This window comes from Bos mutus, chromosome 4 (assembly GCF_027580195.1).
Source record: "Bos mutus isolate GX-2022 chromosome 4, NWIPB_WYAK_1.1, whole genome shotgun sequence".
NCBI classification, from domain to species: Eukaryota; Metazoa; Chordata; class Mammalia; order Artiodactyla; family Bovidae; genus Bos; species Bos mutus.
The window spans coordinates 19920577-19944437 of NC_091620.1; the positions used below are offsets into that span (position 1 = coordinate 19920577).

General features: G+C 36.2%; 1 protein-coding gene across 5 annotated transcripts in view; it reads left to right on the forward strand.

Moving 5' to 3' along the window:
- The window catches only part of BRAF (B-Raf proto-oncogene, serine/threonine kinase), a 168186-nt gene extending 145427 nt beyond the window's left edge, over window positions 1-22759 (forward strand). For 2 of the 5 annotated variants that reach the window (XM_070369170.1, XM_070369172.1), the window contains 3 exons: window positions 6264-6398; window positions 9940-10093; window positions 15810-22759. In XM_070369170.1, the coding sequence (XP_070225271.1) occupies window positions 6264-6398; window positions 9940-10093; window positions 15810-15832 (312 nt within the window). In that variant the 3' untranslated portion in view covers window positions 15833-22759. Of the gene's footprint in view, window positions 1-4390; window positions 6223-6263; window positions 6399-9939; window positions 10094-15809 lie in introns of those variants that run through there. The other 3 variants (XM_070369171.1, XM_070369173.1, XM_070369174.1) reach the window with 3 other exon arrangements.
- The last annotated feature ends 1102 nt before the right edge of the window (window positions 22760-23861 follow it).

The following is a 23861-nucleotide window of genomic DNA, read 5'->3' on the forward strand; positions in this document are numbered from 1 at the left end:
CAAAAGTCTGAGAAATTGCTTTGTCCTTTCCCCTGTCTTTATCATTCTGTTTTGCTGTCTAGTCAACCTATTCTTACCTCTTGTAGTGCAGCTTCGCTACTAAATTGGGATTAATAATGTGCTCAGTTAAGCTAGGTATAGTGACTTTTTTTTCTCTCAGAGCAGAAGTGCTGTGTCATCTTAGAAGAAAATAACAGATGTTTATATTTCACATGAATTCCAGTTATTACTGCTCTATAACCAACCACCTAAAATGTAGTGACTTAAACGATAAATCTGCAGTGTGGGCTTCTCTCAATGTGGAAGGTTTATCTCTATTTCACATGGTATTGGCTGTGGTCAGTTCACTGGCTGGTAAAGTATCTACTTCCAAAATAGCTCATTTGCATACATGAGAAGGTATGACCAGTTAACCAGTTAGCTGTCAGCCAGAAGCTTAGTCTTGGCCAAGGGCCAGGGGCCTCAGTTCTTGTCAACATAGGTCTTTGTATGAGGACTTTTTCACAGGAAGCTTGGACTTTCTCGCAGTATGGTGGCTGGGTTCTAAGCTGCAAGATCTAAAGGAGACAGGAAATGACAATTACCAGGGAATGATAACAAGTATATTCTTGTTGTTGTTGTTTAGTTGCTAAGTCATGTCCAACTCTTTTGTGACCCCATGGACTATAGCCTGCCAGTCTCCTCTGTCCATGGCATTTCCCAGGCAAGGATACTGGAGTGGGTTGCCATCTCCTCCAGGGGATCTTCGCGACCCAGAGATCGAACCTAAGTCTCCTGAATTGGCAGGTGGATTCTTTACTACTGAGTCTCCAGGGAAGCCAATAAGTTATCAACATGCAAACTAGTTTATTTTAATTAAAAAATTTGTGATACCTACTGTATGGGATTTAGAGCGATACAAAGAGTATACAAAGAGCCTGTGTGAGTAAAACACAGGCTTTGCTCTCAGGGGAGTTCAGTTCTGTTGAGGCAGTGCAGGAGGTGATGTTGAGGATTAAAAAATTTGTGATACCTACTGTATGGGATTTAGAGTGATACAAAGAGTATACAAAGAGCCTGTGTGAGTAAAACACAGGCTGTGCTCTCAGGGGAGTTCACAGTTCTGTTGAGGCAGTGCAGGAGGTGATATTGAGGATGAGCAGATGTGTGCTCCAACAAAACAGGAGTGAATGGAGGGCAGGGATACCAGGAGTGCAAGTATAGATGTGTAGACTGAGGATGAAAGTAACCAGTCCCAGAATTTCAAACCAAGCTGTTGATTTTGTAGTATAAGTGCCAGTTTAATTTCCTATCCATAAATTACATCCGGGAAGGACCTTCCCTTGAAAGTTTAAATCATTGTAAAGAATGTAATTTTCAGTGTATTATATTGACATTTCCAAAAAATGTGATTATATAACTTTTAAATGTACCAATTAAAATCTAAGTCATACTTTATTTCGATACTTACCATCATTATTTGTTCAAAAAATATAAAACCTCTTCATTAATTTTTATAAGTTTCGGAACTTCCATGGCCATCCAGTGGTTAAAACTCTGTGCTCCCACTGCACGAGACACAGGTTCTGTCCCTGGTTGGGGAACTAAGATCTGCACAATGCAGCCAAAATATATGTGTGTGTGTGTGTGTGTGTGTGTGTGTGTGTATGTGTGTATATATGTATGTATGTATATACATACAAAACATGTATGAATGAATATTATATATATACAAATTTCTGCAAGTTTTACATGGCTCTTTTTTTGCCTTTAAACTATTGAATATTTGTATTTTTCTTTCTCCAATGAATTGTTTTCCTAATGTAACATTTTTATGCTTTAAAACCTCTTATTGATCACTCAAATTATATCTCTGCAACAAAAAATACAGATTTTAATTTAGAATTTTTTTAAAAAGTTGCCAGTGACCTTAGGCTCTGTTAACTTTTTAAATTCCAAATTATCTATTAACAATTATTAATATATACCTGATGAAAATAACATACAGGTTTTGATATATAGAAACAGGTAAAATTTTATTGGAAATGTGTATTTTAATGAACAACATGGGATTTTATTTTCTCTTCATCCATATATTTGTGAAAAATAAGACTTTTGCTAGAATAAGCGGGGACTTAGCATCAGTCCTTTTTCTAGTTTTATTTTTAAAGAAGTGCTGAGAAATATTGTTCAAATAAATATTAAAAGAGTATGGGAAAGTCAGAAGTTTTGTTACAACTGTATGCAGAGCTCAGCAGCCCACCCTCAGGTTCAGTAATTCATTAAGTCATACAGAACTCACTGGAAGTTGTTAATACTCAGATGATGGTTTATTAAAACAAAGGGATATAGGTTAAAATGAGCCACAGGAAGAGGCACATAGGGCAGAATCCAGGAGAGTGTCACAAATGGAGTTTCCAGTTGTCCTCTTCCAGTGCAGTTGTGGCCAGTACTAAGTTCTGGCAGCCACATGTGACAGCATGCAGAAAGTATTGCCAGCCAGGGAAACTCGCTAGAGTCTTGGAGGCCAGAGTCATTCTCAGGCCTCAGTCACATAGATACAGTTGGCCACCTTAGTTTTTAGCCCCTGCAGAGGTCAAACTGATATCATATAACTTAAAGCCCTCTGTGCTGCTGCTGCTGCTAAGTCTCTTCAGTTGTGTCCGACCCTGTGCGACCCCATAGACGGCAGCCCACCAGGCTCCTCCGTCCCTAGGATTCTCCAGGCAAGAACACTGGAGTGGGTTGCCAAAGCCCTCTCAGTAAATCACAATGATAGAATAAGACTGTCTGACATGATCTTAGACTCCCAGGTAAACAAAGGCACTCTTATCAGGCAGAACATTCCAGCGCTCAGAGATTACCTTCCAGATGGTGCTGGTGCTTAGTCGTTCATTCACTCCTCCTCCAGGGGATCTTCCCAATCCAGGGGCTGAACCAAGGTCTTCTGGGACCCAGCCCTCCCTCTGGGCAAGATTAATTCTTTACCATAACTGCGTCACTGGTTATTTGAACTCTTTTTATGGTCGTGGTTTAGTCGCCAAGTTGCGTCCAATTCTTGCAGTCCCATGGACTATCGTGTGCCAGGCTTCTCTGTCCATGGGATTTCCCAGGCAGGAACACTGGAGTGGATTGCCATTTCCTTCTTCAAAATATATAAACATATGCATAGAAATACTATAGTTTTATTAAATTAAAAGTAATAGCAAGTTATTTATTTGGAGAAGAGTCATTAAAATTGAAAATTCTATCTTTATAAAACCAATAATATTTCACTAAAATACTCTAAAAGTTGAATTTAATAAGAAAATATGTATCTGTTCTACTAGTTGATCACATAAAACCATCTTAAACTATTTCACAAGTCCTCAAAATAACAAGACTTGTCAACTTTCACACAGATTATATCTCTTGACCTACTTAATGCTTCTATTGAATTTCTTCTTTGCTTTATTAAAAAACAGAAGTTAATTAATGTCAGTTAAGACAGAGCCATGGCTAACAAACACATGAAAAATGCTCAGCATCACTCATTATCAGAGAAATGCAAATCAAAACCACGATGAGGTACCATCTCACGCCAGTCAGAATGGCCGCTATCAAAAAGCCTACAAACAATAAATGCTGGAGAGGGTGTTGAGAAAAGGGAACCCTCTTACACTGTTGGTGGGAATGCAATCTAGTACAGCCACTATGGAGAACAGTGTGGAGATTCCTTAAACTGGAACTAGAACTGTCATATGACCCAGCAATCCCACTGCTGGGCATGCACACCAAGGAAACCAGAATTGAAAGAGACACGTGTACCCCAATGTTCATCACAGCACTGTTTACAGTAGCAAGGACATGGAAGCAGTCTAGATGTCCTTTGGCAGACAAATGGATAATGAATTTGTGATACATATACACAATGGAATATTACTCAGCGGTTAAAAAGAATGCATTTGAGTCAGTTCTCATGAGGTGAATGAAACTGGAGCCTAGTATACAGAGTGAAGTAAGTCAGAAAGAGAAACATCAATACAGTATATTAACACATATATATAGAATTTAGAAAGATGGTCATGACGACCTTATATGCAAGACAGCAAAAGAGACACAAATATAAAGAACAGACTTTTGGACTCTGTGGGAGAAGGCAAGGGTGGGATGATTTGAGAGAAGAGCTTTGAAATGTGTATCACCATGTGTAAAATAGATGACCAGTGCAAGTACAATTCATGGAGCAGGGCACTCAAAGCCAGTGCACTGGGATAACCCAAAGGGGTGAGGTGGGGAGGGAGATGAGAGGGGGTTCAGGACGGTGGTACACGTGTACACCCGTGGCTGATTCGTGTCAATGTATGGCAAAAACCACCACAATATTGTAAAGTAATTAGCCTCCAATTAAAATCAATTTATTTTTTTTAAGTCTGTGCAAGGAAAAGAGACAAAGCCACGGATCAGAAGCACATGGCCATAACTGAAGATTTTGTGAACTCTCACAAGGAAAAAATTTGCTCTTTGAACAATAAGAAGGAACTCACTAAAATGTAACTGAGAACTGTTCAACAGGTTGAAAGCTGAAAGATGCCATTGGAACTGACAAAATGTTTCTTAAACATAAATGATGAAACAGTGAAACTACATAATATCTCCTCTGGCTGAAACATTCAAGAAGTTTAAAATGCTTAAGTTAAAAATAAAATCCTAGTAAACAATGAGGACTTAACTGTGCAACATAGAGAATATCTTACGATAACCTGTAATGGAAAAGAATCTGAAAAAGAATGTATATAACTGAATCACTTCGCTGTAAACTAGAATCTGACACAACACTGTAAATCACTACACTTTTCTGTTGCATGCCAAAGATTATTTAATAACGTCATTAAAAAATTATTTTAATAATTAGCTGGCAATTCAGTTGATTTTGCTGAAAGCAAAGAATTGGAAACCAATTGTCTTACAAAGGGATTTGCTACCCATTCATTAGAGTCCAGTTAGATAGCAGTATTTGAAAGCGTCCCTTTGGTACCCTGAGCAGTTTTACACCTTGGCGCAGTGTGATATATGCAGTATATTGTGATTGCAATATGTCACACAATGCAGTGTCATTTACGCAATACATTGTGATATGCAATATATTTAAAGTGCACATGTGTAAAAGATATGCCTGTTATGAAGTGGGAGAAGAGCAGTTACAACAGAGGAGATGGGAAAGGAGGTAAGCGAAATTAAACTAACTTCACTTTGGTGGTGCTCGGGCAAATCAGCGTGTAGTTAAGTAAGGGTTAGTACAGCACCAAACCAGAAATAACATGAAGTAGGATATCAAACTTGACTGCTCCTGAAATTCATCAATTCTGCCCTATAACCAAGGATCTCTGACTGCCTCTTTCCACCTTAGGCTCTGTTGTTGTTCAGGAGCTAAGTCATGTCCCCATGGACTGTAGCACTCCAGGCTCCCCTGTCCTTCACCATCTCCCAGAGTTTGCTCAAATTCACGTCCACTCAGTCTTGTCGTACTGTCTATCCATCTCCTCTGCTGTCCTCTTCTCCTTTTGCCTTCAGTCTTTCCAGCATCAGGGTCTGAGCATGCAGTCTACCCCTATTGAACCTGTTCCCTCTAAGATCAAAATCCCTCTCTTCTCCCTGAGACTTAAGACTGCTAACATCTGTCTTTGCCCACTTTTAAAAGAACCACAAGTCAGAAAATTAGAAAAGAAAGAAATCAGAAAAATTACAAATCTCTGCGTGCAGGGAAGATAAACCTTTTTACTTTGTTAAACAGAAGATATTAGTTCCCACTTCACCTTCTCTCTGGAGGAGACTCTGATTCTCAGACTTATATAACTCAATGCCCCATTAGAATTTTCTCAACAAAAGAGTGCAAAGTTCAGATGCCAGAACAGCTGCTTAACAGATTAACTTTGGTTAACCAAAGGTTAACTCTTGGTTGAATGGAAGAGGTACGATCTGATCTGTGTTTCAGAATGGTTACCCAATCAGTGGGAAAATGGGCTGGATAAGGAAAGACTGAAAGTGTGGGAAGCAGTTAGGAGACCTTTGTAGTACTCACGGGATCGTGAAGATTTCAGCTTGTAGCACATTAAGCATTGATTCCCCATAATCTATGATATATAAGACTCTGAATACTAGTGGCATTGTGCTTTTTAATTTTTTATTTAAGTGTAATGTACATACAGAAAAATCCATATTTTACGTGCACAGCTTGTTGAATTTTCAGTGTTTTCACTTATTTACAAGATTATATGATTTGCCTTTTTTTTTTTCCTCCCCAGATAATTTTTATGGTGGGACGAGGATATCTGTCTCCAGATCTCAGTAAGGTACGGAGTAACTGTCCAAAAGCCATGAAGAGATTAATGGCAGAGTGCCTAAAAAAGAAAAGAGATGAAAGACCACTCTTTCCCCAAGTAAGGAAAAGCTTTATGTTACCTAAAAGGACAGACTGTTAATTCTAATGCATATTTTAAGCACTTTTTTAGAGCACACAGTTTATATTCCACAGATTTGGATTACTTGTGATTATGTGCAGACTCGTACAAGTAAACACATTATTATTAAAGGTGATTTATAAAGGTTGAACCTAGTAACTTAGGATCCCAATACAAAAGATTCAGAAGCTTTTGCTTTTGTCTAACAGTTCTCAAACGTTTTGATCTCAGAACCATTTTCTATACTTAAAAATTATTGAAGACCCCCAAAGACCTTTTGTTTTTGTAGGTAGTAATTCCCATTTTAGAAACTAAAACTAAGGTTTTAAATATGTATTTATAAATTTACTTAAACATAGTAAAACCAGTACATGTTATATAATGTTTTATGAAAAAATGTATTTTCGAAACAAGAAAAAATTAGAGAAAAGTGACATTTGTTTTATACTTTCTCACAAATTGCTGCAAAAAGAAGACAGCTGGATTCTCTGCTTTGCATTCATTATGTTGTAATATCTTACATTATATAGCCTCTGAAAACTCCACTTATAAAGTAATGACATTAAAAAAGGCAAATAATATCTTAGTGCAAAATAGTTTTCTACAGACTACACTTTGTGTACTGCTACTTTTATTCTTCTTGACAATAAAATAAATAGGTTGCAAGCATCCCTCTAATATTAGGTTATTTGAAGAGGCATTTTTACCTGGAGCAAAAAGAGAAGGCAGCTCTTGGTGTTGTCTGCCATTCTCTTAACTCTTGGAAACTTTCCACAGATTGTTTTCAAGTTGAAAGGCTAACAGCCTTAGTAATTTTTCATAAGCCTCATGAACTGGAACTAAGTACCTGAACAAGCTTAGAAGTTTAGCTGTAGTAGGTACGGTCATAAAAATTCAGTGTTTTATAATACCTCGGAAATTCATCATACTCAATATAAATCTGTTTCAGTTAAATTCATTGGAGAAAGGAATGGGCGGCCGTCTATGGGGTTGCACAGAGTCGGACACGACTGAAGCGACTTAGCAGCAGCAGCAGTTAAATTCATCATACGCTGTATAAATGTTTCAGCAAGTCAGTCTAGATTTCACGTGGGAAGTGCTGACTTCCATAACTCAGCTACCAGAATTACTGACTTGGTCTTTTGTGAATCTTATGCCTTTGAGTACCCAGTCCTAGCTAAGTTTCTTGGAATTCAGTATTATAGGAATGTGTGAGTCTTTTATTCCCAACTAAAGAATTAAAGATAGAATTTATGCTTTTAACTAGTCTCTCTTGTCCCAGAGCAGGGAGGGAAGGCTGAAGGGCTGGGTGGGTAGATTTGTTTTACAAACTGGAATTCTACATTGCTATTCCTTTGAGGAAGAGTTGGGGTTTTTTAAACCCAGGACACCACTGGCTTATGACTTTCGAAGTAAATGACCAGTGTTGTTGGCCAGTGTCAGCAGGACTCCGCACCGTGTTCTCGTTTTCACACCCCAGGTGCTGGGCCCTCCTGTTTAATGGGGTTGATGGACATTAATAATGCAGATTATATCCTTAGGCTCACTTTTCAGATGGTATTAAAAGGGACAAAATGGTCATATTTCTAAACATAAGTAATATTTTACTCTTTTCATGGTATTAGAAAATGAAGTCCATATATGAATATTCCAGATTATTAAACGCTGCCACTTTAAGAACTTTTTTCACATTTTCATTATAGGATCTCTCTTCCCACCATAGACACAAAAATTTCAGATGGCTACAGGTTTACATGTAAAAAACAGAATTATAACAAATGATTTTTATAACCTTAAGGTAGGAAAGACTCTCCTAAGCAAGAGACAAAATTCAGAAGTTATCAGGGAAAAGATAAGCAGGTATGACTACATTAAACATTTTACATCTCTATATAGTAAAAACAATATTGAAAGATAAATGCTGAGGAAAAAAATTGTAGCATGTATAATAAAGAGTGATTATGTTATACAGATCCATAAGTAAATGTAGACAGTAGAAAACGAACAAAAAATATGCACTGGTGATTCACAAAAAAAATACAAATGGTGAATGAACTTGGCACAAGACGTTAAGAATTCAGTGATAATCAGTAAAATACAAAGTCACAACTGTGAAATACATTTTTTTTTTTGTCTCTCAGATTAATAATATATCCAGCATTGGGAACAATGTTGGGAAGAGCTTTTCTTTTAAATTTTGTTGGTAGGAGTGTAAATTGGTTTGGCCTTTTGAAAGGACTTGGTAGACTCCATAAACTTAAAGTACATACACCTTTTGCTCTGGTTTTTCCACTCCGAGAAATCTACTCTATATGCTACAGAATCTGCTTCCAAGTATCCAGATAGATACTAGACTGTTAACTGTAATAGGAAAAATGAAAGACATAAAGATCAAGGTGTCTGTGTAGATGGCTTGGATATCAATGAGGGGAAAAGAAAGTAATGCCGAAAAATGTGTAGTGTGACACCGTGTTAAATGGTGGTGAGGGTGGGGCTGGGCTCTGTTTTCATATGTGCATGTTTATGCATAGGAAAGGTCCAGAAGAAAGTATAGACTCTTTAACAGTGGTTACCCCTGGAAGGTACGATTTATACTTTTCTGTATTATTTGAATTTGTATTTGTGTGTTATAATTTTAAAATTTTTGTAACAACGCTTACTTCTTTGCCTTCTTATACTAATCATTATACAGATTTCATTTAACTTAAAAAAAAACTTTGGTAGCTCAGAAAAAAAATAATAATAGTATGTAATGTGTAGAATACTACTGTATAGTATATAATCAGAGTAGTAATCATGTGGCTGCTAAAGTTTTATTGAGTACTTTCTATATGCCAGGCATTGTGCCAAGCTCTTCATGTGTATGTTTCATGTGTTATCATGCCATGTGCCTTCAGGAGTCATAACCTGTTTCTTTGTACCTTAAAAATGTGCTGAATTTATACATTTTGTTTATTGGTGTCTATTTGTAGAGTTTTCTTGTCTTTTTTTTTTTACTCATGGGTCATCATCTGTCACTTCTCACTCCTGTGGCACTAGGGTCATTGGGGCCCTATTTTTCATTATATGTGTGAAAGATATTTCCCATTACTAAATTTCTTTAAAGAATGAGTTGCTCTAATGGTTCTGTGTATGAAGTCATATAGTGCTTTAGTTATTTATGCTCCATCTTCTTCCCAAAAGGGACTTGTGGTCTGTGAGAAATAGGTATATAGTTGATTTTAAATTTTTTATTGTTTACTATTCCAAGGCTGGCAAATGATCTAAAATTATAAGATGTAAATAAAAACTAACTATGGGTTTCTTTTCTCATTCAGTTTATAGAGATTAAAAGATGTAATAGGTAATTTTCTCTTCTTTTAAAGGAAAAGTATGTTTCTTTAGTACATTCCAGGCATTTGGGATTACAGTAAAAACAATGTAAGATTTCATACACTTTCTTATAAAGTATAATGGGGCTCTTAAAGATTAACACCATCTACATTTTCATTCTTTTTTTCCTTTTTTTTTCTTTTTTTAGATTCTCGCCTCTATTGAGCTGCTGGCCCGCTCATTGCCAAAAATTCACCGCAGTGCATCAGAACCCTCCTTGAATCGGGCTGGCTTCCAAACAGAGGATTTTAGTCTATATGCTTGTGCTTCTCCAAAAACACCCATTCAGGCAGGGGGATATGGTACGTTTCCTGTTCACTGAAACAAACCGAGTGAGTGACAGCATGTAGGAGGGTAGGGACAAAAGAAAGTGAACAAATGTTTGCTTATATATTTGTTAAATTGAATAGGATTTTCTTTTTCTTTAAAGGTGAACAAAAGAACATGTGTGTTTTTAAAGTTTGGATATAGTTTTCTTCCCAGTCTAAAACCCATAGTTAGCATTACATTTTCAACATCGAATTTTTTTTTAATTCATAGACATTGCTGAAAATTTATAATACCTTTTCCAGAGGCTTTACTTCCCATTCCAAGTTTGTTTTGTTTACTTGGTTAGTCTAATCATTAAACTTTAGTTAAACTTTCCCCACCTACCTTTTGCTGTTAGCTATCCCGCATCCATTAGGGGCTCCAAGAACAGCACTGTCTGCGTGTGTGTGTTGGCAGGTGGGAAGCTGATGGTAAGTTAGGCTGTGTTAGTGAAGGTAAACTGACCAGGTCTAATTAGGAGTCACTAGAATTGAATAAGCTTATTTTTATTAATATTTTTTCTTATAACTATTTCTTTTTGTAATAATTTAGAAAATATAATTGTTCTTTATTCCCTTACAGCAGTATAAATTATTGGTGCAGGTAACCAAAGATATTACTGAGGAGTGGCATGTTTGACATGAGTGACATGGTTTAACTTTGGATTTTTAGTTAATATTTCTTTATATATTAAGGATGTCTTACACATTATAGAAGTCAAATTTACTGACAAAGGTATTGCCTCCTCTTCCTCCCCAAAAACACAGCAAAATTCTCTGGGAACTCGTAGCATTGTTTGTTTTCTTTTGGATGACTATGGTTGCCAAACAACCAAGTAATTGATTTTTTTTTAATTATTATTGCTTTAGATTATACTCACCTCTCATGATGCCTGTTAGCAATCACCTTTATCCATGTGTCTTGTAAAATATCTTTCCTCCTTATATTCTTTGCCCAACAAGAGTCCACTTGTTAGGAATGAGTACTGTTTTCTTTTTTTGATTCCCCAGTATAATTAGTATGTTTAGTGCTTTCTAGGACTTCCACTTTCTTGTGTTAAAAAAAAAACAAAACTAATGTGGCAGTCAGTATATTCTTACTGTGAATCAGAGTCTTTACTGGGAATCAAAGTGAAAGAAGCAGCTGTTCTGACTTCAGAGTCAGCCTAGGGACCAAAACCAGCCTCTTAAATACACCTTCATTTATTCAGTTTGGATTTGTGATGATTTTCATTATAGCTGACAGTTCAAGGTTATTCAGTGGCACACAGATAGCATCTGCATAAATGCCTTTCTTCTTGAAAATAAAGGAGAAAATTGGGAAGACTTTACACCAATAGTTTAGTCTTTAAGTACCACAGATAACACACACCATAAATAAAATTTTGAAATATTTTAAGTAAGTTAGATTTCATCCAGGGAAATCACTCATTGATAAGTTTGACATAATTTTTGCCCTTCTTTTGGATAGCTTAAGATAAACAATACCATTCATGCTTTTAAAAATCTATTCATAACTTTTAGTTCAGGAAAAGAACATTTCTTGTATTTTAAAAAGTGAGAATAAGAAAATCATAAAAGAATGTGACTTATTCAAAAACATCAAAATTCATGATCTCTAAATTTTCCAGTGACACTAAAGATACGATTATTAGTAACTATTAGGCTGGAGTTTACTTATTCATGAATTGAACAGCAAGCATGTAGCTAGCAAAGTTTTTACAAAATCGACTTCGGTCTGTGGAATGTTCAAAAGTTTGGGCAAGAGTCAAATGATCTTTCTGTTGATAGAGCTCTGTTATAATTTCCCAGCATAGTTTCTTCACGTTTATCTTCCTGTCTTTGTTCACCCTCTTTTCCCTCCAGCGCTACCCCCACACCAACACCACCCAGCCAGCGCTCCACCTCTGCTTCTGACTCTTTTCCTTCCTTTCTTTACCAGTCTCCTTTGCCAGAGGACATTGCTAAACTCTTAGAACTGCTCAGAAAACTTATTATACCGTCCCATTGACATTTGAACATGCCTTCACAGGGTTACATGGTAATTCTCTTCTTCCCAAATTGGGCCCACTGAAAATGTTATTGGGAGATAATTAAAAATGTAGCAGGTGAAATATTTAAATAACATGGATCCAGAGAAGTATGAAGCATTAGAATGATACCTGGTAGTTTTCCTTTCTGTTGTTGCTGTTTGTTTGATACTAAGTTTTAGATGTGTTTGTTCTCCAAACGAGAAAAACATTTTCCTAACCATACATAGAGTTTATCTTTTTGACTAAGGAAGTGAAACAGAAAGACCAACGTTCACTCTCTTGCGACTGACAGCTTCTTTCCTAAAACCGTTACCCTCGGATACTTTCATTAAAGTTGATTTCCTTCTTCAGAAGGCAGCCTTTTTATAAAATGTTTTACATTTTATAAAGACAAATGAGGTTTGTCTTCTTGATTTTAAGTAATTTAGGGATCACAGCATTTAAATAAAATAGTTCAGGTTTGTTTATTTTCAGATATTACTGTATTGTTGTATCAGCCATTTAAATCCTAAGCAAGTAGTTTTAAACTCATTCTCTCTAAAGTAGTGACTGTTTAACACAGTAGCTTATATGGCCTTCCTGCCAAGTGGATCAGTCTAAATGTAAGGAAATCATCTACCCTTTTTTTAAAGTATTATGAAAATATTTCATGAAAAAAACATATTGTCAGTTATAGTCTTATTTGAGAAGTATTGAGCATTTCTAAAATACCTTTTCTGTGATGATTTCTCTAAGAATTTTAAAAAGTCCAGTGCGTCAGTGCCAGAATGTTCCTCATTTTTTTTAAACTGCCTGAAAGGTCACCAGAAAGAAAGAATGGGACTTACTCTTGTTTCAAATGACTGCCCCTCTACATCTAAAACAGGGATTTATTTGTGTACAAATAACATTAGATTTTTTCCTAGACTATTTTATATTTAAGAAATTTTTATCAAATTATATGTATAACAGTCACTGAAATACATTTAACTTTGGAATTAAGGGTGATTATTTAGTAATATCTTACAACTAGTTAGTTAAGTCCTTAGCTTTCAAACAAATACTTGATATTTGAGGTGTCTGAAATCTTGGGGTCTTCCCAAGTGTTCTCTGCCTTTTTCCTAAATAAAACCAAATGGAAAATAGAGTTTAGGTTATTCTCAACCAGAAAGGAGGTTTTTAAAAAATTTTATTTTGACCTCTGATTGATTTTTGGGTTAATAATTAAATTAATATACTGAGATTTTTTTTAAGTCAGAATATTTAGATGTTTCATTTTAAATAACTTCACAGAAGCAGATTTGGCTCTTACATCAAATAAAAATAGAGTAGAAGTTGGGATTTAGAGATTTCCTGACATGCAAGAAGGAATAAGCAAGAAAAAAATGTTTGTTTTCCCAAAATCATATCTATTGTCTTTTACTTCTATTTTTTCTTAAATTTTCTGTGATTTCAGAGACATGTAGAGTTTTATTGATACCTAAACTATGAGTTCTTTTTTTTTTTTCATTATTTTGGTTTTTTTGGCCAAGAGGCATATGGGATCTTAGCTTGAGAAAGCAACAATTTTCTTGATGTCATTTTGGGTGAGGGCACATATTGCTGTGAACAGTGTGGTGATAGCCACCAGGGACCAAACTCACACCCGCTGCATTGAAGGTGAAGTCTTAAACACTGGACCACCAGAGAAATTCCTACTCTATGAGTTCTTTTTGTCATCCCCTCCCCACACCCTCCACCCCCAACCTAAAGTCTGATGATGAAATCAACAACTATTCCATTAGAAGCAGTAGATTCTGGTAGCATGATCTTTAGTTTGTTAGTAAGATTTTGTGCTTTGTGGGGTTGTGTCGTTTTAAGGCTAATATTTAAGTTTGTCAAATAGAATGCTGTTCAGATTGTAAAAATGAGTAATAAACATCTGAAGTTTTTTTTTTTAAGTTATTTTTAACATGGTATATACAGTTGAGCTTAGAGTTTATCATTTTCTGATATTCTCTTACTTAATAGATGAATTATAGCCATTTTTTATAAAGATTTCTGTTAAGCAAATCCTGTTTTCACATTGGCTTCCTTTAAGGAATTTTAGATTCTGCTGGATATGGTGACTGCTCATAAGACTGTTGAAAATTACTTTTAAGATGTATTAGAATACTTCTGAAAAAAAATAGCAACCTTAAAACCATAAGCAAAAGTAGTAAGGATGTTTATATATTTCTAGAGTCCCTGTTTAGGTAATAGCCTCCTATGATTGTACTTTAAATGTTTTGCTCTCCAAGGTTTTAGTAACTTGGCTTTTTTTCTAATCAGTGCCAAACTCCCCCAGTTTTTTTAACTTTAAATATGAGGTAATAAATCTTTTACCCTTCCTTGATCTTTTGACTTACAATACCTTGGTCAGTTGTTTCTTAAAAGGAATCCTTAAATGGAAAGAGACAATATCACTGTCTGCAGTTCTGATTAGTAGTTTTATTCAGAATGGAAAAACAGATTATTCATTTTTGAAAATTGTTCAGGGGTATGTTCATTGTTAGGACCTTGGACTTTGGAGTCAGTGCCTAGCTGTGCATTCCAGGTCTGCCATTTTCTGGCTGTGAAATTTTGGACAAGTTACTTAACCACTTTAAACCCCAGCTTTAAGAAGTAAATTAACCCCAGTAAATTAAGAAGTAATAGCAGCCACTTCGTAGAGTTGTTATGAGGCTCAGATGCAGTGCAAATGTGTATAAAGTATTCAGGGAGTCACCTGGTATACTATAATAGACACTAGAATAGTTGCCAATATTATCAGCATACAATCTGAGGATTCTGTCAGCCAATCATTAGCAATCTGTTGTTTGTTGGGACATGCCAGTGTTCTCCAGTTGAAATCAGTAGCAATCTAAAAATGGATAGATTATTCCTCATTTAAATAGTGTGTTCATATAAGTGATTGCTTGGATCCTTATCAGAAGTTGCTGTTACTGAAAAATGATAAGGCTGACTAAATTGTGATAGTTGTCAGTTACTAACCAACTCCCAGAAATGAATAAGAGGAACCTATCTCTAGTTCCTAGTAGAAGGTATGGACAAAATAGTAGGTGAAAAATAATGTCTTGAACCCCCAAATTAAGTAAGCTTAAAAGAGTACAATACCTCAAAGGGTCTTTGCGGCTTAAAATTTGTATGCTGAGAATGATGTTCATTGACATGTGCCTATATGTAATTTTTTGATAGTTTAAAAGGTGAAATGAACTACAGATGGGAGAGGTCTGAATTTTCTTGCCTTCAGTCAAATGTATAATGTGGACATATTATTTGACCTGTGAATTTTATCTTTTAAAAAAGATTAATTCCTGCTTTTTCCTTCCTAATAGTTGCATTATAATAATGAAAATGAGTTGATAATTTGGGGGGAAAGTATTCTACAAATCAACCTTATTATTTTACCATTGGTTTCTGAGAAATTTTGTTCATTTGAACCGTTTATAGCTTGATTAGAATCATAGCATGTAAAACCCAACTGAGGGATTATCTGCAGACTTAATGTAGTATTATGTAAGTTGTCTTCTTTCATTTCGACCTTTTTTGCTTTTGTCGTTGCTAGATCTGTAGTATGTAGCTAGTCACCTTTCAGCGAGGTTTCAGCGAGGCTTTTCTGTGTCTCTAGGTTATTTGAGATAACTTTTTTAAAATTAGCTCTTGTCCTCCCTCTACAGGAGAATTTGCAGCCTTCAAGTAGCCACACCATCATGACAGCATCTACTCTTATTTCTTAAGTCTTGTGTTCGTACAATTTGTTAACATCAAAACACAGTTCTGTTCCTCAACTCTTTTTAAAGTTAAAATTTTTCAGTGCATAAGCTGGTGTGGAACAGAAGGAAATTTCCCATCCAACAAAAGAGGGAAGAATGTTTTAGGAACCAGAATTCTCTGCTGCCAGTGTTTCTTCTTCAACACAAATATCACAAGTCTGCCCACTCCCAGGAAGAAAGAGGAGAGACCCTGAGTTCTGACCTTTTGATGGTCAGGCATGATGGAAAGAAACTGCTGCTACAGCTTGGGAGATTTGCTCTGGGAAGTCTGCCAGTCAACTTTGCCCTTCTAACCACCAGATCAATATGTGGCTGATCATCTGATGGGGCAGTTGCAATCACCAAGCCTTGTTCTCTTTCCTGTTCTGGGATTGTGTTGTGGAACCCTTTTCCCTAGCCACCACCGGTTCATTTCTGAGGGATGGAACAAAAATGCAGCATGCCCTTCCTGTGTGGTGCATGTTCAGTCCTTGACAAATTTTTACCAAAATGAAGCTACTTTATTTAAAAGGAGGGTGAGAGGTGAGGAGGTCACTTTGGGTGTGGCGGAAAGGGAATGCTGCATCTTTTTCCTGGGCTGCTGGGGCTCTGGCCTTGGCTTGGCCAGCCGGAAGCGCTGGCACGCATCGCCTTCTTTTCCCATTGGGTCCAGCAATGAAGACGAGTGTTTGGGGTTTTTTTTTTTCTCCACCATGTAGCAAGTTCTCAGGAAAATACAATTGATATCTTCCTCCTAAGCTCTTCCAATCAGTCACCAAGTACTTATGTGGTTACTTTGTCCAGGGCACAAAATGCCTGTATCTAATTAAAAGCCTACAAAACTGCTTGATAACAGTTTTGAATGTGAGACATTTATGTAATTTAAATGTAAGGTACAAGTTTTAATTTTTGAGTTTCTTCTATTATATTTTTATTAAAAAAAGAAAATAATTTTCAGATTGAATTGGAGTAAAATAATATTACTTCCCACTAGAATTATATATCCTGGAAAATTGTATTTTTGTTACATAAGCAGCTTTTAAAGAAAGATCATTACCCTTTTCTCTACATAAATATATGGGGAGTCTTAGCCTAATGACAAATATTTATAATTTTTAAATTAATGGTACTTGCTGGATCCATACTAACATCTTTACTAATACCTCATTGTTTCTTCCAACTTACTCCTACACTACGTCCTACATCTTCTTCCTAGTCTTTTATCTAGAATATGCAACCTCAAATAAAAATGGTGGTGTCCTCATTCATTCTCCTCCTTCCTTTTTTCCCAAGCCTGATCTTCAAAAGGTTGGTTAATTTGGCAGCTGAGTTCCTCCCCAGGCAGAGAATAGACCAATTTTAGGTGTATTGGGACTGAGGGAGGATGTGTAAAGATTAACATCAGTAAAGAACCGCTGTGGAGTAATTAAGAACTTTGTTCTTTATAACTGGAGAATATAACCTAATCATAACTTCCCTCAGCCTTTACTAAAGTGTGGCGTAAATCACAGTAGTAGCAAAGAAAGTGACTCTGGATGTGTTCCTGGCCAGTACCTCCCTTATCATGAATGTAGACTCTCTCATCAAGATTTAGGAATATAAATCAAATCAAATGTGCCCAGCCAAGCTATGTAGTAAGGGACTTGAACAATATTAGGCAGAACCTATAAAATAAATCAGGGAATTAGAAATTATTTAAAGTTTTCAAATTGTAAATTGCCCCGGTGTCTTTCAGCCTACTGCCATTATTTTTGCTACAATACCTACACTTCAGAGGAGGGCCTACTGAAAATTCCATGCAAGTGGAAAATAATCCTCAAGTTATTAATGAGTTTGAAAAGCAATGAGTTCTTAAGTCTTTGTGAGTAGAGCAAGATCCTACAAAATTCAGAAATAGTAAAAATGGATTCATGCTGATTTGAAGAGCATCTGTGTGCATAATATAATGCTGCATCTCTTTTAAAAGCAGTCTATTTTTCTTTTTAAATTTGTCCCCATAGATGCTTTTGAACATGAACATGCTTATGTTACCTTTTCCGAGGTTGGGAAGAGCCAGGAGCTCTCAGGCAGGGCCCCCTCCCTCAGCTGGGCAGGAGCTGCTCAGGAGGAGCTAGTTATAGAGGAAGCTTAGCGTTGGCATTTTCAAAATTCAAGGTGATAACGCTTTCTTCTTCCTTTCTGTTTTAGAATAGATTGCTGTCTGATTTGAAAAAGGGAAATAGATTTGATCTCAAATGAATCTGTGCCCAGAAGCCAGGCTCAGGGTATTCAGAGATTTGTATAGTGCCCTCAAAAAATAACAAAATTTTAGCTTTCCTTTTTTCTTCTTTTCTCCATCAAATTCTTTTTTCTCTAGTTTACAAATGACATGGAAAAGGAATTTCCCCTGAGTTTTATATGCCTTTTTTTTTGGCTTAGACTATAGATAGGCGTGTTGAGCTCCTAAGAAAATACAAGGAGGAACTCTTTGTTGTGCAGAGCACTTTATGAGTAGTTTGTGTGGATAATATGTGACTGCTTCCCTGACGAGCTTGTGAGGCTGTACTTATGTCTTTCCTGTAAGGCAGCTTCAGTGCCTTCTGTAGTGTATATAAGGAAAGATTACGCCTTCTGAAAAATCTCAGAGCAACCATAAGATTATTTTAAAATATGTAGTATGACTGATGGACTTTTTCATCATTAAATTAGTCTAGCATCTAAACTTTTACCACTGAAATAATATTGACCAAAAAGCAATTTATAAAAGGTATTTGTGAATAGAAAATACAATGTGATCATTTGTACTTATGTGCACCTTAAAAGAGGAATTCTGTCTAGCTGTCAAATTCTGGTTCCTTAACATCCAGTCCTTGATTGTGATTGAGATCTGGTAGGACGTGCTGGGGCACGCTAGCAGATAAAATCCCGTATACTTTAGGATAGATGTTACATTTATGTCAGTGTTGGCAAAGAGCATTGTGTAGTAATAAAGAATTCAAGACTTCAGCAATGTCAACCTGAAACTTTGTAAATATTTCCTAGATTGTTATTTGATGCAGTCACAGCTCTTTATCACACAATGTTGTCTTTCCCTCATCAGGCAATTTTAGAACTGCTGCACACCCCTCCTGTACATTCACCTCTCCAGCCTTGTGCACACCTCATTTAGCTTTAGTTTGAAACACATTGCAGGGTTCAGGTGACCTCTTCAAAAACTACCTCCTCAGAATGAGGTAATGAATAGTAATTTATTTTAAAATATGAAAAGTCAGGAGCTCTAGAATATGAAGATGATCTAAGATTTTAACTTTTATGTATACTTGTTGAGCACTCTCCTTTTGTCCTAAAGGGCATTATACATTTAAGCAGTAATACTGAAAAATGTAGCTCAGAGTAACTGAATGTTGTTGAAAGTGGTGCCAGAATCTGTTTTAGGGGTACGTATCAGAATCTTAATCTTAAATCGGTTACATGAAATTAAATAGTTAATGGTAACACTTGACTAACAGATATAATTTTAATTTTCGGTAGGCTTTTAGCAAGACAGTAAGTACATCTTCATAATGAGTTAGCCACAGCTTCATCACATGCACAGATTTTCCTGTTGAGAGACTGCCCAGTTAAGAGGGTAGAATGATGAACCATTTTTCAGGATTCTCTTCTTTGTCCAAACTGGCATTGTGAGTGCTAGAATATCAGCACTTTCAAACTAGTGATTCCAACTATTAGGCTATTAAAAAGCAAAACAAACCAAACAAACCATAGCCAGACATGGGAAGTTTACTATGAGTATAAACAGCAAATAGCTTACAGGTCATACATTGAAATGGTGTAGGTAAGGCGTTAGAAAAATACCTTGACAATTTGCCAAATGATCTTACTGTGCCTTCATGATGCAATAAAAAAAAAAAAAATTTAGCATAAATCAGTGATTTGTGAAGAGAGCAGCCACCCTGGTCTAACTCAGCTGTGTTAATATTTTTTAGCGTGCAATTTAGACTGCAAAGATAAATGCACTAAAGAGTTTATAGCCAAAATCACATTTAAAAAATGAGAGAAAACACAGGTAAATTTTCAGTGAACAAAATTATTTTTTTAAAGTACATAATCCCTAGTATAGTCAGATATATTTATCACATAGAGCAAATAGGTTGAAATCACAATTCAGTGACATTTCTAGAGAAACTTTTTCTACTCCCATAGGTTCTTCAAAGCATGGAACTTTTATATAACAGAAATGTGTGATGGTCATTTTAAATTGCTGTAGTTTGGGGCTGAAGTACTGTGTGCTGGGCAGCAATCACATGTATTAACTAGTGAGAAAGGAGAAATTAAGATATAGGACAGAATTTGATTTTCTTGTTCCCAGATTACTGCTGCCAACCTAGACACTGAGTTTCCAGAGGCTGAAACGTAAACTTGCAGCTCAGCAACTGTTTTGCAAAGTTAGTGGGACTGTCCTGCTTATGCTGTTCAAAAATGCTCTGAGGGCCAGGTGGGGCCTCCAGGGGCTCCTCTCTGAGGGGACATCAGACTAGCTAACGACCTGGCGGGCGGATGTGAACCGGACACACTCCATGGTGTGCTTCTTGTATCGGTCCCTCGCCACCCTCAAGAAAGGCTTCAGCGGGTTCTCTAGACGTCTCCGCTAAGGTGTGTTACTAACAGCCATGGGTTGTTGAGCACCCGAGGAGTGCAGTAGCATCTCTGCATGATTGTATATTGGCCCGAAGAGAATGAAGTGGCCAGTGTACTCATGTTCCATGTTGCTAGCTCTGGTAAACTGAAAATACTGGTAAGATTTTTGTTTTATCAGTACACTAGAGAGTAAGCTTTGTTTTGTTGTTTTTAGATAATCAGTTTTCACTTCCATTTGGAAAGACATTTAAATTGAGTTTCAGTCCTAAATTTTGCCAGTCATGGTAATTAGCAGTTTCTATCAGGTATTTTTAAGGTAGAAGAGGATAGAAACATAAGTTCTAAAAGCTTAAGGTAACCGTGGTTTATTTTAAAATGTTTAGGGGTGGTTAGTCTCTACCTCAAAAAAAGTGAGTGAATCTTTTATTTCAGCATTCACAAGTTCGGCTGTTGTTTTTGTAATACTTTTTTTTTTTAACCTTTTGACCCCCCTTTACCTAAGTGTCAATGTAGTTTTATTAATTACTAAGTCAGTTTCATTAAAATGTTTATTTAGCAGTTTTGACTAATTGCAATGATTAATATAGCCAGTTGTGCATGAGGACACAGCCAGTGAGTATATCTGGGTTTTTTTTGTGATGCTTTTTTTCTTAAGACTTCTGTAGATTTATGAAGTACTCATTGAAAACAACTAAAATACGTTTATTCGTGTTAATATGGAAAAAAAAAAAGCTATTTGCAGACCATCTGCTTCTTCTGGCAGGCTGAGCACATTGTCCATCACCCACAAGTGGCTGGTTCTCATCGCAGAATCTACGTAGGGAATCGGGCGTGAAATTCACTTAAGAGATAGAGCAGAGGAAGTGTTCTGTTTACAGGAATGGAGATGAGAGTTATGAGTAAGTTGCTTAGTCAGTTGGCTTTGTTTTGAAAATTATTGTGTTATATTTGTGTTAACCTACTTGTGTTTTGACAGTATATGTCACATAGGAAGAAACCTCAGACTAGCATAATAACAAAGCTCAGACTAGGCACAGATGTACACAGAATGGACCAAAATGGGATGGGGGAAGGTATGGGAATAAGTCTAGGGGTAGGGAAAAATTGATGTGAGGGTGGGAAATAAACTGTAATTACCTGAAATAAAATGTAAGAGTGCAATAAGTGTGCTTTTTATTCTAAGCTGTGAATGGGTTTTTTTAAAAAAGCATTCCTTCCCAATGCATTTGCCTATGTTCCATAGCTGATTAAAACCAGCTATATAAACATATGCCTTTTTATTCATGTTAATTACCAATATAAATGGCTAACCTTTACGTCTTATTTATCTTCATGTTATGTTAGTTTACATACAGGGATGTGTGTGTGTGTGTATGCTATAAATTTTCCCTCCTTCATTTAAAAACGCGTTTGTTGGATCCTCTCTGTTTCCTTAGGCCATGCCACAGCTCATAGTCTCAGCTTGGCCTTCCTGTCACCTGATCTGAAGGACTATCACAGTGACGTAGCTCGTTCATTGGTTGTACACACTCTAACCCTTTTCCTTGCTCAGCAATTACTGTGTCTTCTAAAACATGAGTGTACAACCATGAGATTGCAATTAATTGTTTGACATATGTCCCTTTGAATTCTATTTATTAGTTATGATTGATTGCTCTTTGGTTTGGACCAAGAAAAACGAAATCCCACCTCCCCACCTTTTCACTTATTTCTTACTTTGAGGACAATTCTGTAAGAGAGAGGAAAGGGAACTCCTTCATGTTTTAACTGCAGCAAGTTAATGGCCCTGGTTTACACCAGACATTATGGTGATTCACATTCACATTCCTCTCCTCTCTTGCTGCCAAAGGTTTGGGTTTTGTTCAGTTCTGCTCAAGCACTGAAAAAGTTTTCATGGAGTCTGGAGAGTGCCCAGTGAAAAGATGGTTTTTAATTGTCCACAGACCTTTCTGTTCCTGCTTTGCAAAAATTACAAAGGAGTAACTATTTTTAAAGCTTATTTTTCAATTCATAAAAAAGACATTTATTTTCAGTCAGATGATGTCTCCTTGTCCCTTAATCCTCAATGTTTGCTTGAATCTTTTTTTTCTGATTTTCTCCCAGCCCCACTTCTTGATACTTCTTGAGTTCTCTTTCCTGCTCAGGTCCTTTCATTTGTACTTTGGAGTTTTTTCTCATGTAAATTTGTACAATGGAAAATATTGTTCAGTTTGGATAGAACGCATGGAGAATTAAATAAAAAAGATAGCTGAAATTCAGATTGAAATTTATTTGTGTAAAGTTATTTAAAAACTCTGTACTATATAAAAGGCAAAAAAAGTTCTATGTACTTGATGTGAATATGCGAATACTGCTATAATAAAGATTGACTGCATGGAGAAGGCTTTATCAGGACAGTTATTTTCCTAGCACTGTCACATTCAGTAACGGAAGGAGGGTTCTGACAGTTCTTTCAGGCAGTGGAGGGACTTGAGAAGTGTACACTGTTTCATATATAGTGAAATTTTACATAGATTTCAATTACTGCTTGGTGGGCAAAAGGTATTTATATGAGAAATACATTTAAAGTAAGTTGTCAAGATAGATACTTGGTACATCGCACCAGTTACCCTCTTGTAGAAGTGACAGTTTTTGTCTGATGTTGATGATCCTCAAGCGCTGTGTGATGGTGTGATGTGACTGTCCCCCTTCCAGGGGCTCAGGCGAAGGGTGTGCTGTAATTGAGTCGTATAAGTAGTAGTCTGGAGAAGTTCCATCTTCTGAACTGTGAATGGTATCTTTCAGACTTTTTTTTGACACAACTTCCAAAGATATATTTTCTATAGGAACACAGACTGTAGGCAGAAATATATGTATTTGAAACTATGCATTCATGTTTTAAACTTCCCATTTTAATGCTGGCTACCTTGACTTAATACATTTGATCTCATGAAGTTTGAAAGACATCTAGAATATCATCAACGCTACGTGATATTACCAGGCAAAATTTCCAGAAGAGAGAGAAATAATTCTGAAACTTTACTGGGAAACCCTGTGTCTGAGAACAATATAAACAGAAGTCTTCAAGATGGCACATGTTTGAGGAATCTGGTTTCTGATCTTTGTGCCCCTCCAATGAATAATAAAATGCTGAGACAAGTATTTTCTCTGAACTGCAGTTCTCTCATCTGAAAAATGTAATTCTGTAATACCACATAACAGAAACTCTTAAATAACCTTCGTACATGATGGAGTGTAATTGTGGATTCACTTCTTAATGCATTGTTATAGTTTTCCTTAAAATCTAGTCCAGAATTATGAATCCTTTAATTATTGTGATTAAATTTTATTATTATAAAGAAACATACCATACTAGCTTTT